This window comes from Salminus brasiliensis, chromosome 13 (assembly GCF_030463535.1).
Source record: "Salminus brasiliensis chromosome 13, fSalBra1.hap2, whole genome shotgun sequence".
NCBI lineage: Eukaryota > Metazoa > Chordata > Actinopteri > Characiformes > Bryconidae > Salminus > Salminus brasiliensis.
Window position 1 is genome coordinate 20,658,288 of NC_132890.1, and position 16,417 is coordinate 20,674,704.

At 41.0% G+C, this 16,417-nt stretch overlaps 1 protein-coding gene across 2 annotated transcripts in view; it reads left to right on the forward strand.

Moving 5' to 3' along the window:
• sptbn4b (spectrin, beta, non-erythrocytic 4b) overlaps window positions 1-16,417 on the forward strand; it is an 86,136-nt gene that overhangs the window by 58,305 nt on the left and 11,414 nt on the right. For both annotated transcript variants that reach the window (XM_072695303.1, XM_072695304.1), the window contains 9 exons: window positions 5,728-5,991; window positions 9,714-9,938; window positions 10,047-10,136; window positions 10,786-11,064; window positions 11,641-11,771; window positions 12,859-13,063; window positions 14,809-15,054; window positions 15,534-15,668; window positions 15,869-16,113. In XM_072695303.1, coding sequence (XP_072551404.1) covers window positions 5,728-5,991; window positions 9,714-9,938; window positions 10,047-10,136; window positions 10,786-11,064; window positions 11,641-11,771; window positions 12,859-13,063; window positions 14,809-15,054; window positions 15,534-15,668; window positions 15,869-16,113 — 1,820 coding nt within the window. The remainder of the gene's footprint in view (window positions 1-5,727; window positions 5,992-9,713; window positions 9,939-10,046; window positions 10,137-10,785; window positions 11,065-11,640; window positions 11,772-12,858; window positions 13,064-14,808; window positions 15,055-15,533; window positions 15,669-15,868; window positions 16,114-16,417) is intronic.

Below are 16,417 nucleotides of genomic sequence, written 5' to 3' on the forward strand. Positions count from 1 at the left end.
ACTAGTACGGCTACTACTGCTATAAAACTGCTATACTGTAGTACTACTATATGACTACTGATATTACACATATATTGCTTCTCCTAATTTTTGATAATTATTCATAATTATATTACTATAACTGCTTTATTATTAATAATACTACTTCCAGCACCATCAATGGAATAATAAGAATAATAATAAGAATAATAATAATGCAACCACTGTTACTACTACTAATTAATCAAAAATAATGTCAGTGTACAGCAGTACAGTACACATTTCAGGTGTGTACATTGGTAGTACACATAGTGAGTAAACATACAGTAAATGAAATAGCAGTAAACTGATTTGTTCATTATCCTTCACTCTTTGTAATGATTATTTTGAGGACATGCTTTAATATCATATATTTATTGGAGATTACATATTGCATACCAGTAGACAATAAAATAATACTAATAATACTAAATAATAAATAATGAGACAGTAGCAGAAGCACTCAGTAGACACTGAGTGTTTATACCTGACTACAGAGCACTGTATTTCCTGAGAGATAAAACATCTCTGTGTTTGGTCTCGATGGTGAGTGTGTTGAGGTGTCTCTCTCTCTCTCTCTCTCTCTCTCTTAAGCCCAGCAACTCCTGCAGCTCCATGTCTCTATCAGATCATTAATGACTCTCGTTATCGAATTAATCCTGTAGCTCCCTGCACGCCACCCCCCCTCCACTGCTGTGTAGAGCTTTAGAGAAATGAAACAAAGGTGACTCTCTCTCACTTTCTCTGCTTCTGTCTGTCTCTCTCGCCCACACTGTTTTTAGTTCTCTTCAGTGTTCAGTGTGGGAACAGTTCTGTCTCACAACATCAGCAGATACAAGTGTAGTAGAGCAGATAATCAGATTAGTTTGAGTGAGTGAGTGAGTGAGTGAGTGCAATTTTTAATTACCATTGATTTAAACATGAGGCTAAACTTACTGAAGAGGAGTAGTTTTTGTATTATAATATATAATATATTATAATAATAATAATAATAATAATTTCTTTATCTCCTCACTTTGTCTTTCTCTGCCTCTCTCTCCTTCTCTTTTTCTCCTACTCCTGTCCCTCTCTGGTGCACATCTCTGTGAGTTCTGCCACTGAAGTGAGCAATGTTGTGTGTGTGTGTGTGTGTGTGGAGTCCCTGTGAAAGGGAGCCTGTTGGGAGTAGAAAGAGAGAGAGAGAAAGACAGAGAGAGAGAGAGTTATATAACAATTCTCTGAGCGCCATGTTTAGCCTACTTATTCTGTGCGAATCAGTCAGTTTGGTCTGCTCAACCACACACACAGGCTCATACACACACACACACACACACACCCTCACACACACATCCATAAAAAGGGCCCATATAAAGAAAAACATATCTTTTCAGTTGTCACAAAAACAAAACCATATAAATTTACTATGTCTCTTTATTCAACCTCCAGCAATTTAGCCCCACCCATTCAGCATCTATCAGTTTAGCACCGTACACTCAGCCTACAGCAGTTTAAACCCACCCATTCAGCCTACAGCAGTTTAAGCCCTCCCCTTTCAGCCTACAGCAGTTTAACACAACCTAGGAAGATTTAGGTTTAGCTACAGAAAACACTCCAACATGGTTGTTGCTGCTGAACTCCCACAGGTAAAATGCTATGCCCACCCACTAAACCTGGCCTCTCAGCAAGCGCTCAAGTTGCTCACTGTGTTAAGGCTACTAGGGAGGCACTATTACTATGTTTTGTTTCCACCACAGCCCAACTGCAAGCCTTTCCAGTTCACTTGATTATGAATCCTTTTAAATACCTTGCTTCCAATACCTTGCTTTCAAGTACCATGTAGAATTACACAGTGAGAAAAAAGGAAACCTGTATAGGAAAAAAGATACATCAAGATGCTCTGATAATTGTTTTATCATCACATCGCAGGGAAATGAAGCAGAATCGAATCGAATAGTGAGATACCTACAGATTCCCACCACTGTTGTATGTGATTCTTTCTAAAACCTTTAATTCAGATGTAACTGGAGTCATGTTTTGACTGATTGAGTTGGAGTTTTTCAGACAAACTATAGTTTTAAACCAGCATGCTCAGAATTCAAATTCTGAGGTCATAAGACATAATAGTAATAATAGCAATAATAATGACAATTATTTAGATTTATTAGACTGTAGACTTTAGTAATTAACAAACTTAATGTAATTTAATTTAATTTGATTTAATCTGCAGTGTCTTTAGGTAGATGTCTATGTGTGTGTTTGTGTGTGTGTCTGGGTTTGTAGGCTGCAGGCCGACCTGATTTGTGTCCTTGGGTACCTTTTCCATGGTCACCGCTGACCATCCCAACCCCCACTACACCCAGCCTTCAGACAGAAATGCTATGTGTGTGTTAGTCCATCTGTCTGTCTTTTGTGTTTGGTCCATGTGCGCTTGGGGCCACTGTGGATTTGAATTAGAATAGGGGAATTCAATGCTTTTCTGTGTGTGTTGTGTATGTATTGTCTGAGCCAGACTGTTTTATAAAATAAATACTACTACTACTGCAATTACCATAACTATAACCAATACTAATAAGATTACAAGACTAAAAAATACTAGAAAATTATAATGGGAGCGTAGTTGAACAGCTTATATGTGATATGTGGCCAACAGGGTGAAACTGTGGTTCCTGTGGTGTTACTATGTGGTTGCCATGGAGATGTTTAGTGGTTGCTATGGTATTGCTAAATGGTCGCTATGTTGTTGCAAGGTGGTTGCTACGTGGTCGCTATGTTGTTGCTAGGTGTTGTCAGTGGTGTATCATGTGTATCACCAGCTTCAAAAGGAGGTGTTGGAAAAATTCAAAAATCCAACCCACAAGACAATTCTGATAACTGTACACTGATAACTGTACAATTATACTAATTAAATCACTATTTAAATGTATTATATTGTTATTACTATTATTTCATATCCTTATCATTATTATTATTAATGATGGCTCAGTGGAGTGTGTGTGCAAGCAGGAGATTTGCATGTGCTGGTTTACTGGGAGACAGTGGAGGAGAGTAGGTGAGACTGGAGTAGGTGTGATGTGAAGGCTGTGTACGAGTGAGAAGTCGAGCAGCAGACTTCAGAACCGTCTGGGGCGTCAGAGAGAAAGATCTAATATTTCCTGCAAGAAGAGAACTGAAATAGTCTAACAGCTGGAGATGAAAGCATGCATAAGAGCTTCAAAATGAAGAAATGTGGTTGAAAAATGGTTAAGCAGGAGGCTTTAAAAATGTACTCTTACAAAGTAGCTGGAGAGTCAGTCTACTGAGTGAGTTTGGCACTGGGCTGTGGAGCAGTGAAACTGTGCTCTATGGAGTGATGGCGCTTCATGTTACCTTTGGGAAGAATTGGAGTAGCAGAACTAATCATCCAACATCAGAACCTGACATCACTGATGCTCTCACTCTCTACCAGAAGGAAATCAAATCATCTACTGTACATCTACAACATTTAGTGTAAATCCTTCACAGAAGAGTATAGTCTGTTACTTCTCTATCAGAATCCAAACTATCCCCACTCTGTTCCCTCTATCCCCACTCTATCAGATCCCAAAATTTTCCCACTGTGTTTCCTCTATCAGAACCCAAACTATTCCCACTCTGTTCCATCTATTAGATCCAAAACTCTCTCCACTGTGTTCCCGCTATCAGAACCCGAACTATCCCTACTCTGTTCCCGCTATCAGAACCCAAACTATCCCCACTTTGTTCCCTCTGTCAGAACGCAAACTATCCCTACTCTGTTCCCTCTATCAGAACCCAAACTATCTCCACTCTGTTCCCACTATCAGAACCCAAACTATCCCCACTCTGTTCCCACTATAAGAACCAAACGCTCTTCACTCTTCCTTCTATCAGAACCCAAACTCTTTCCACTGTGTTTCCTCTATCAGAACCCAAACTATTCCCACTCTGTTCCATCTATTAGATCCAAAACTATCTCCACTTTGTTCCCACTATCAGAACCCGAATTATCCCTACTTAGTTCCCTCTATCAGAACTCAAACTCTCTCCACTGTGTTCCTGCTATAAGAACCCAAACTCTCCCTACTCTGTTCCCTCTATCAGAACCTAAACTATCTCCACTCTGTTCCCACTATCAGAACCCAAACTATCCCCACTCTGTTCCCACTATAAGAACCAAACGCTCTCCACTCTTCCTTCTATCAGAACCCAAATTCTTTCCACTGTGTTCCCTCTATCAGAACCTAAACTATTCTCACTCTGTTCCATCTATTAGATCCAAAACTCTCTCCACTGTGTTCCCGCTATTAGAACCCGAACTATCCCTGCTCTGTTCCATCTATCAGAACTCAAACTCTCTCTACTGTGTTCCCGCTATCAGAACCCAAACTATCCCTACTCTGTTCCCGCTATCAAAACCCAAACTATCCCCACTTTGTTCCCACTATCAGAACCCGAACTATCCCTACTTAGTTCCCTCTATCAGAACTCAAACTCTCTCCACTATGTTCCTGCTATAAGAACCCAAACTCTCCCTACTCTGTTCCCTCTATCAGAACCTAAACTATCTCCACTCTGTTCCCACTATCAGAACCCAAACTACCCCTACTTTGTTCCAGCTATCAGAACCGAAACTATCCCCACTTTGTTCCCTCTGTCAGAACCCAAACTCTCTCCACTGTGTTCCTGCTATCAGAACGCAAACTATCCCTACTCTGTTCCCTCTATCAGAACTCAAACTCTCTCCACTTTGTTCCCTCTGTCAGAACCCAAACTCTCTCCACTGTGTTCCTGCTATAAGAACCCAAACTATCCCTTCTCTGTTCCCTCTATCAGAACCTAAACTATCTCCACTCTGTTCCCACTATCAGAACCCAAACTACCCCTGCTTTGTTCCAGCTATCAGAACCGAAACTATCCCCACTTTGTTCCCTCTGTCAGAACCCAAACTCTCTCCACTGTGTTCCTGCTATCAGAACGCAAACTATCCCTACTCTGTTCCCTCTATCAGAACCCAAACTATCTCCACTCTGTTCCCACTATCAGAACCCAAACTATCCCTACTCAGTTCCCTCTATCAGAACTCAAACTCTCTCCACTGTGTTCCTGCTATAAGAACCCAAACTATCCCTACTCTGTTCCCTCTATCAGAACCTAAACTATCTCCACTCTGTTCCCACTATAAGAACTAAACGCTCTCCACTCTTTCTTCTATGAGAACCCAAACTCTTTCCACTGTGTTCCCGCTATCAGAACCTAAACTATTCTCACTGTGTTCCATCTATTAGATCCAAAACTCTCTCCACTGTTCCCTCTATCAGAACCTAAACTCTCTCAACACTGTTCCTGCTATCAGAACACAAACTATCCCTACTTTGTTCCCTCTGTCAGAACCCAATCTATCCCCACTCTGTTCCCACTATAAGATCCAAATGCTCTCCACAGTCAGAACCCAAACTTTTTCCCTTGTGTTCCCTATATCAGAACCCAAACTATCCCCACTGCGTTCCCTCTGTCAGAACCCAGACTCTGTTCACTGCGTTCCCTCTATCAGAACCCAAACTATCCCTACTCTGTTCCCTCTATCAGAACCCAAAGTATGTCAACTCTACTCCCTCTTTCTGAAAACTAGGTTTAACTACTGCTATCACATACTCCTCAGGATCGATAATGGGCCGGTAGCTTCTAAGTTGTCTGCTCATGTTCTACCACTGATGCTCCTCTCTCTGTCCACAGGAAGGCCAGAAGCTGATGCAGGAGAAACCCGAGCTGAGCTCTGTGGTCCAGCAGAAACTGAGCGAAATCCGGGAGTGCTGGCTAGACTTGGAGAGCACCACTCAGGCCAAGGCCAGGCAGCTGTTTGAGGCAAGCCGGGCTGACCTTCTGGCTCAGAGCTACTCCAGCCTGGATCAGCGGCTGCAGCAGCTGGAGGGTCAGCTGTCCCACAGAGATCTTGGCCAGGACCTCACATCTGTCAACAAGCAGCTGAAGAAACTGCAGGTCTCTGAGCATGTTTATGATTTTCAGAAGTGTGACTATTACCGTTAACTTTCTTCACCTCAGCTTCTCCACTGATTTTAGAACTGCTTGAGGAACATGTTAAGATATTCTGTTTTAGATTGTGTCACTTTTTTATTTTTTTAATCATGTGATTTTTTCTTTTTCATGCTCGAGCGGATGATGTTTGGTTTCTGTTCCGTGTCTCGGCTCCAGTTCGCGGCTCTCGTGTCTCTGTGTTTTATTCATTAACGGGTTGTGGTCTCTCTGACAGCGGCGTGGTTAGAACTGATCTGAGCTCAATTTGTCCTCCATCCACACCCAACCATCACCATCAGCGGTACTGTAGCACCTTCTCATTTCTGTTCCTCTACTTTTTTCCACCTTCATTTATCTTCCTTCCTTCCATCCTTTCTTTCTTACTCTTTCTCATTTATTTTCCTTTTGTTTCTTTTTCTTTCTTTCCTTCTTTCTTTTCCCTTCATTTCTTTCTTTCTTTATATCTTTTAATTTTTTCTTTCTTTCTGTAATTCTTTCTTTGATCTTTTCTGGTTTCATTTCCATTTCTTTTCTTTTCCTTTTCCCTCCTTTCTTTCTTTCTTTCTTTCTTTCTTTCTTTCTTTCTTTCTTTCTTTCCTTTCCTTTCTTTCTTTCTTTTCCTTTCATTTCTTTCTTTCTTTCTTTCTTTCTTTCTTTCTTTCTTCCCTTTCCTTTCCTTTCCTTTCCTTTCTTTCTTTCTTTCCTTTTTTCTTTTTCTATTTTTTTTCCTTTCCTTTCTTTCTTTTTCTTTATTGCTTCCTTTCTATCATGACTACTCATCATCCTTCCATCTCTTGCTCTCCTGCGCTCCTCTGTGCTGCCGGAGCCACAGTGTGCTCTTTTGTATTTGTGATGGGGCAGAATCACAGAATACACACCGGATACTCCACAGTCTGTGAATTGTGGGTTGCTGTTTTGTGCCCCACCACCTAAGACTAAATGTGTGTGTATTGCAGTGTGTGGTGCATGTGTGTGTGAGGGTGCCCAGATCATTTTCTCCTCCCCAGCCATTGTGTGCATCAACATGCTGTAGTTCAGATTCAGTTAGCTCTTCATATACCAAGCAAGTAAAGTCATTATATATAGTTGACTTTAGTTATTTGAGTTATTGAACTTTATTAACGTCAAACAGAAGTCAATTAGCACATTTTTATTTAGTGTGTTCAGTGTATGCTGCATCACACAGTTTGAGTCAACAAGGTTAGGACTAGAAAATTGGCTTATGTATATATATATATAACAGTTGAAGACAAAAAAGATAAAAGAAAACAGACCCTTCCTACACTTCTGCATTCGGTGCAGCGGAATCAGCATAGTAGGGAAAACAGAAGTGGTGGCATTTACAAACACAAGTGTAGTCACAAACTCAGTTTCATTGAAAGATGTTGTTCTCTTTCTCGGAGAATCAGGTTTCATTCTCCTGTGTTTTTACAGATGAAGTATGGCTTATGTGTGTTGTTGCTGTAAAGCAAAATTGTATCCCTATTTTTTTAACCTTTTGACATCATGTGAATCTGGCAGTTGTTCTTTACAACTTCACAAACTTGGATAACATTTTTACATTGACTTATCCTGAAGGTTCCTCCTGTGTCTTTGGTGTGTTTCTCCCAGAAGATGGTTGCAGTTACTCATGTTGTTATACACTTGTTTATTCCATTTGTGAGTATTGGAACAACACAAAAAAACAGAAAATAATTTACAGAATTTTACACAAAACTCCAAAAATGGGCTGAACAAAATTTACACCGTTTCAAGCATGTTATGCTCATTTAAACTCACTTGTGGCAAGTAACAGGTGTGGGCAATATAAAAAAATAGAAATTCACACCTGAAGCCAGATAAAAAGGAGAGAGGTTGACTCAATCTTTGCATTGTGTGTCTGTGTGTGCCTGTCATGCCTGGTCTGCATGCAGCAGTAACTAAGGGACAAAAATAACAAACAATACCAACTTGACAACTTAGACTGGACTGTAACAAAACAAACCTGGGACTGGGAAGAGACTGGAGCTTGGGTACACGAGGGACAAACAGGACATAAGCAGAAACAGGGCAGGACTAACACCTGAGCCTAGCTTAGGAGGGGACAGGGGCAGAAGGAGAACTCAAAACCAAAAATGGGTGGATAACAAAAAAAACACAAAGCAACGCTTCAGATACAATAAAATAAAATTTCAAACAGGGGAAAGCAGGGGAACAAGTGCTTCTGTATCCACAGTCCCAGGTCCCAGGTGCATGAAGTTAACGAGGGGAATGCCACTGCAGTGTGCAGCCGCTCTCCAGAATCCCTCCTTCTGACAGAAAGCGTTTTGTGGACAGACCAAGATAGAGCTTTTTGGTAAAGCACATTACATTTACATTTATGGCATTTAGCAGATGCTCTTATCCAGAGCGACTTACAAAGTGCTTTGCTATTTACCCAAGAAAACCTTAGCGAGTTGCGCACAACATTCTACTGTTTACCAAAACGGAATGAAGCATACAAAGGAACGAACACACTACCTACAGTCAAATATGAGGGAGGTTCAAAGATGTTTTGGGGTTGTTTTGCTGACTCTGGCACTGGGTGTCTTGACAGTGTGCAAGGCATCATGAAATCTGAAGATTACCAAAGGATTTCAGGTCGCAATGTAGGGCCCAATGTCAGAAAGCTGGGTTTGCGTCTTAGGTCATGGGTCTTCCAGCAGGACAATGACCCCAAACATACTGCAAAAGGCACCCAGAAACAGATGGAAACAAAGTGCTGGAGAGTTCTGAAGAGGCCAGCAATGAATTTGGATCTAAAGCCCCTGTGGAGAGATCTTAAAATGTCTGTTGGGAGAAGGCACCCTTCAAATATGAGAGACCTGGAGCAGTTTGCAAAAGAACTGTGGGCCATAGTTCCAGTTGAGAGGTGTAATAAGATTGTTGATGGTTATAGGATGCGATTGATTTCAGTTATTTTTTCCAAAAGGTGTGCAACCAAATATTAAGTTGAGGGTGCCAATAATTTTGTCCGGAGTTTTTCATGAAATTATATAAATTTTGGCTTTTTGTGTGTGTGTGTGTGTGTGTGTGTGTGTGTGTGTGTGTGTGTGTGTGCTGTTCCCATACACGCAAAGAAAATGAACACGTTTATAACATGTGTAATTGCAACAATTCAGGGGTGCCAACACTTTCATCCATGACCTTACAAGGTTTTTGTGTGAGAGTAGTGATATATAGTAATTATAAATTTGGTCTTAATCATCTCTAGAATAATCTGATATCTGAACGCTGGGAATGGATGGGGTTGGGAGGCTTATGCTGATGTAATCACTCACTCTTCCGTCTGTCCTCCTGGTGTTCTTTATACCCTCCTTTCCTCTACTCCATGTTTTTTGGTGGCATCACTTTTAACTATTTACCTAAATGTTTCTCCTACTGTCCTTTTATTCTCATTATCCCTCCACTTTCTCTCTCTCTCTCTCTCTCTCTCTCTCTCTCTCTCTCTCTCTCTGTATCTGTCTCTAGCTCTCTCTCTTTTGTTGTCTATGTCTGTCCTCATCACTTGTCTTCCTTCCAGTCCTTCTCTCAGTGTTATCTGATGATTTTAGTCTTGCAGCTTTATCTGAAATTATCTTTGCATTCGTTCTTCCGCCACTCTCTCTCTCTATCTCTCTTTCTCTCTGTCTCTCTTTCTCTATCTGTCTCACTCTCTCCCTCTGCAGATGATGGAGAATCAGATGGAGCAGTGGTATAAGGAAGTTGGAGATCTGCAGGTTCAGGCTGCCTCCATCCCTCAGCAAGGTCAGATTATGGATGTGGTATCCGACCGACAGGCTACCGTGGAAACTCGGATCGTCCGGCTCATCGAGCCACTTAAGGAGAGAAGGAGGATCCTGTTGGCCTCCAAAGAGGTGCACCAAGTGGGTCGAGATCTGGAGGACGAAATTGTGAGTGTTGATTTCTTTAGACTGCTTCCAGTTTCCAGACTGTACAAAATCCTCTGGATGAAAGAATCAACGTTACTATAAGAATTTGCGCATGTTTTGTGTTCTCAGTTATGGGTGCAGGAGCGCCTCCCCATGGCCACATCGCAGGAGCACGGAAGCAGTTTACAGGCTGTGCAACAACTTATGAAGAAGAATCAGGTGAGAACATCAGTCTGTATCTCTAATCTCTATCTATATATCTTCCCATAACTCTGCGGTGTCAGGGTGATGGGCTCCCCAATAGACTACCTTAGAATTTTAGCTAACTGGCTGCTTAAGTCTCTAGCCTATGTCAAAATTTTATATGACATTGAGGGTTAGATCCTTTGTACATCTTCATGTAATTTTGAGCAGACTTCAAGTAAAAGGGTTCTATATAGTACTGAAAAAGAGTTGGTGCTATATGGAACCATTTTTTTTACAACAGGTTACTAGTGATGCAAGATGGGTTCCTTGTATTTGAAAATACTTTAACTAGGCAAACAACCATTCAAACGTTAAAGGGTTCTTGAGTAGTCAATGTTCTACATAGAACCTCTTAAGAACCCTGTTAAATAATTTAAATATGTGTTTGCCTTCTCTAACATGTTTTATTTATTTAATATTAGCTACACCTAATTAGTTTAACTTCTGCTTTAGGACTGCTTAATTTCTGTACCTCTTAATTTCAGGGTTTCTTCATTTCAGGGCTTCTTACTTTCATCCACTTTGGGGTCTTTATCTATCCTGCATTTGCGCAACGCTGCTCCCATTCACAATGGAAGCCATGCCCTATCAACCCTAACATATCTGCGCTTCCTCCCATCAGACCCTGCAGAGGGAGCTGGAGGGCCACCGCGGGCGGGTGGAGGACGTGCTGGAGCGGGCAGCAGTCATCGCCTCTATTCGCAGCCCAGAGGCGGAGTGCGTGCGAGCGGGGATAGAGCAACTGCAGCAGCTATGGGAGGTGCTGTGGGCAGAGACGGAGCGCAGGCAGCTCACCTTGGATGCCATGTACCAGGCCCAGCAGTACTACTTCGACATCACAGAGGTGGAGGCGTGGCTTAGCGAACAGGAGCTGCACATGATGAACGAGGAGAGGGGAAAGGTTGGGCAGAGCAAAGACTCACTCTCGGTCACTTGAGATAAGTAGTTTGGGGACACAATATGAATGACGGTGGAATTTTTATGTCGGTTAAAAGACTAATCAGGGTTATTTTGAAGAAAACTGTATACACATTAGTGGCAGTATTAGTGATCATGCTAGCTTGGAAATATAAAAGCCAAAAGCCACGCCCATTAGCTCCCCTTTTCAGCACTCATCAGCACTCAAACGTACTGGTGTTTAAACCACTATTGCATTTTAAGCTAAAACAGGTTCTATATTGTTCTAAAAAGAGGGTCGTAGTACTTAGTGTAATAAAAATATGCACTTAGCTCAAAAATAAATATTAAAACCCAATCCTAAAATAATAAGCATTAACACACAATGGGGGGTGCTTTACTGTGAGATATTGGCACTAGTGTGCGGTGGTCATAGGCACGAAGCCGCAGACATACTTATCACTCATTGAAATGAATAAAAACAGTCAGCACTGTGTGCGCTGAGTTTACCTTCAGCTGTGATCATGAAGCTCCATCCACAGCAGCGCCTCAAACTCCTACACTGTTCTCTCTCCCTCAGGACGAGCCAAGCACACTGCAGCTGCTGAAGAAGCACCTGGTTCTGGAGCAGACAATAGAGGACTATGCAGAAACCATCGGGCTGCTCTCACAGCAGTGCAGACAGCTGCTGGAGATAGGACATCCAGACAGGTACAGCAACACAGCACAGCACAGTGTGTCTGTGTATGTGTGTGTGTTTGTACTGAATGTACTATGTGTGAAGAGTCCGTTCAGAATAAACAATGCAGGATTGACATGATTTCTTAATGATGAATGCGAATTTAAATCTCTCTAGTTTTCTGTTTTTGATCAGGTCTCTGCATGACTTATTTTGTATCATATTTGTATCATACACTCTACATTTATTGCTCCAACTAAAATATATAGAACAGAAAACTGTTTAACCCCTTGCCTTTACAGTATTACTCAAGCAATTTTAAAAATTAATCTTTTTATTGTTTTTAACTTACATAAACAACATTAAAGTACAGCAACAAAGCACCCACCACTGATCAAGTCACAGCATCAATATGCATGAGCATACTTTATACACCTCAAGAAGGGTGAAAAAGGGGGATGCAGTGCACCAGGCAATCCAGCAGAAGCCAAACATCTGATTTTATTTTGTTATTTACATCATTTTTGTGTTATATTTCTGTAATATTTATTAGATATAATTGGTATAGTTTTGTTTATATATTTAAATGTATTATTTAATAAATTATTTATTTGTTTAATTAGGGTTCATATCTGAGAGAGCCATTTATACATTAAAACTTCCATTATGTAGCAATTATACCTTTAATACAGCAGCTTCAGAATCATGTTGATGGTACACTGACTGTGACAGGGAGAATGGCGTCTCTGTCATTCCCACTCGGGGTCTGAGTGCTGATATTTCACTATGGAACATAGGTTGAGCTGCACGAGACCTCTCTCCAGAACTGCGTAACACTGCGTAACCCGAGTCATATTTGTGTAAAATCTTATAATATTACTATCCTGCCTCAGTCCACATGATTCTGTCACGTCAGGCTGTCAACAAATGCACATGTACAGCTGTCCATGAGGGAGTGCTTAAAACGGGATTTGTGAATGCTCCCCAACTATAGGGGGAGCCAAGGAGCAAGAAATAATAATTCTTAAATAATGCTGCTTTAAAGACTTTTATTCAACTTGTTGACTAGGTGTTTTACCACTGCAGTGTTTACTAATTTTATGTGTGTTTTCCTGGCAGTGAGCAGATCAGTAAGCGTCAGTCTCAGATCGACCGGCTGTACGTGTCGCTGAAGGATCTGGTGGACGAAAGGAAGTGTGATCTGGAGCAGCAATATTGGCTCTTCCAGCTGAACCGTGAGGTGGACGAGTTGGAGCAGTGGATCGCTGAGAGAGAAATGACAGCCAGCTCCACTGAACTGGGGCAGGACTTTGAGCATGTCACCGTTAGTACCAGAAAAATCCAATGTCCATCATCCAAAAAATGTTTGGTGTTTGTTTAGTTTAACACTGGATCTACAAGGCTAATGTAGCTAACAACTAATGGAAGTATATGTTTAGCTATTAGCATTACACACTCAAAATCATCACACACTCTTTTGTATGGAGGTGTTCAGTAATCAGTATGGAGGTGTTGTATGGAGGTGTTTAGTAAATGTAGTTTATTTTAAGGGCTTTATTGGTTTTCTTTGCATGTTTAAGTACACATTGTTCAGCCCTCTGTACAAAAAGTCCATACATGGAAGTTCTGTATGGGAAAAAATCTGTTTGGAACTCCTCATGGTTGTGAAGTCACATCAACAAACACATTTAAACATGAGCACTCATTCAGCCACAACAGTTGGCATCATTTAATTTTTCCTGAGGGCAGATAATCAAATCAGAGCAGTGCTAATTTGCATAGCTTGATCAATCAGTTAATCAATCAACCTTTATAAAACTCAGTACACTGAGGGTGGGCCTCATTTTAGAGAGAGAGCACAATTGGCTGTCCTCTCGACTCCCCTTATCACTTATCACTAGCTATGTTGGCAGGCACAGACATCTGTTAGCTGGTACGGTGGAGCTGAGGACCCAATGCTTTCCTTCGATCACGTTTCCTCCGTGTGTGTTGGCCACATCGGCGGCACTTCAAAAAGAGGTGGTGGCTGTCCCCTTTAGAGAAAAAGGGATAAAATTTGACAAAACAATTATATATAATGATGAGTAAAATTCTCATTTGAATAAAACATACAAATGGCAAAAGTAAGTAAGATAGCATTATGAAAACATTGACAAATGAAAAAACTGTAGAAATGTAAAACATAAAACAACAGTTAAGTAGTAACTGAAACTAGTTAAGACAAATAAAAAGAATGGTAAATGGTAAACGGAAGGTAAACTAGTCTTAAAAGGAGCAACAACAAAATCAGTAAAAATGAAATATCATTTTCACTACAAAATCTCACACAAATGTCAGAATCAGAAAAACCTTATTAATCCCAGAAGGGAAATTGCAGTTGTTACAGTTGCAACAGTTTGTGTAAGAATAAACACTCTATAAAATAAATTTAGGACAAAGAGAGAACAAAAAAATAGACCTTTTTAAATTGACCTATTTAAATTATATGAATATAGTAAAGTGGCATATTGGTAATAACTTGAATGAAAATGATTGCACTCGAGTTATTGCACACATTAAGTTTAATTACAGTACTATTATTATTGCACATATGAACAGTATAATTTAAGTATTGCACAGCTGAACCATAGTGTCACATATTGAGGGAGGAGTTATAGGGGTTGTTGGCCACAGGTAGGACTGACCTCCTGTGGCACTTTGTGGTGCATTTTGGTGGAATGATCCGAGAACTGCTGCTTCGAATCCTGAGTCATGCTGTTTCTGAGTCTGAGAGTTTGTGGGTTGATGGCACTTCCTCCCCACATCACATCACAGGTGTCTGTTAGCTCTTGCATCGGAACTGGGAAGCCACACGCTTCTACTGTTGGGAGCATTGCTAGTGATAGGGGAAGTTCACATCAACATGGATTTTGGCAACTGGCCTTCCAAACTGGGTAGAAAATGAAATTTTAATAATGGCATTATTCATAAGTGCCGTTTAAGGTACCTAAGGTCACTGTACAAAGACATATCAGCCCTTAAAGAGTGTATCACAACATGGTTTTAAACAAATGGTCTTCATTCTCTCAGATCCTGCAGGAGAAGTTCACTGAGTTTGCATCGGAGACAGGCAGTCTGGGGCAGGAGAGAGTGACAGCTGTTAATCAGATGGTTGATGAGCTGATAGATTATGGGCATGCGGACGCAGCCACCATAGCAGAGTGGAAGGACGGCGTGAACGAAGCCTGGGCTGATCTGCTGGAGCTGATGGAGACCAGAGCTCAGATGCTTGCGGCTTCACACCAGCTCCACAAGTTCTTCTCTGACTGCAGAGAGGTGAGGCAGCGTACTGCTGGACCCCATTAAAAACAAATATAATGCACAAAATGTTGCACAAAACATTACACAATCGTGCATAATTAATCACATATTAATTTAATTGATTTTAACATTCCAAAATGGTTTATTATAATAATAAATTACTTCATTTTGCACAGTCTACAGGAAGAATAAAATTCTTAGGCAGTTTTTAAATAAAAAATCCTAATATATATATATATATATTGTTACTGTCTATATGCAACTACTGTGCAAATAGTACTGTGCAGAACCTAAGAACATTTATTTAAAAGCATTTCTCTGCCTTTTTCTGTGAAAACAGATACAGGGAATGTAACAAATATTTCTCATTTTGAAGCAAGTAGTTGAGATCTTGGGAGATAGTTTGAAAAACAAAGCTTGTTTGAAGAATGAAACATATACACAGGACTGTGTATACTTAATAAATGTAATAATTCTCTGTGTCTGTGCATCAGGTAGTAGCACAGATAGATGATAAGCAGCGGCGGTTGCCGGAGGTCCGTGCTCTTCAGGACGGCTCCACCAACACCAGCGCCCTCCAGAGGCTGATGAACACATTCGAACATGACATTCAGCTGCTGGTCGGCCAGGTGAGGTCTTACACACACGCTTAGCTTACACTCACACACACTACTCTACACAGTCATTCACCTGTACCTGCCACACACAGTCAAGTCCTGTGCAAAGAGCTTAAACGTTACTAGCAGTAAACACTAACACTGGAATCATTGCAAGTTCAAATATAACTAACAATTAGAAATGGTTGTGTGTGTGTGTACGTGTGTGTCAGGTGAGGCAGCTACAGGAAAGTGCTGCGCAGTTGCGGACAGTGTACGCTGGAGAGAAGGCTGAAGCTATCGCTCTGAGGGAACATGAAGTGATGCAGACATGGAAAGAGCTGCTCATTTCCTGTGAGGAGTGCCGTGTGCAGATCACTACGGCAACGGACAAGCTGCGTTTTTTTGGCGTGGTCCGCGACCAGCTGATGTGGATGGACAGCATCATCTGCCAGATTGGGACAGAAGAGAAGCCCAGGTAACACACACACACATACAAATGCACACAAAAGATAAGATAAGATAAGATAAGATAGTCCTTTATTAGTCCCGCAGTGGGGAAATTCCCAGTGTAACAGCAGAAAGGGATAGCAAGACACTCAGTTACAAAAATTTGGATAAATAATTTACACTATATACACAATATAAATAAGAATTAAAAGAGCAATAACAATACTATTTACAGCAAAAGACTCTTAATTGCACATGGGGGGTGGGGGGATATTGCACATAGTATTCCCTGAACATGAACATGTGTGTGTAGTTAAGTGTGTGTGTATGTG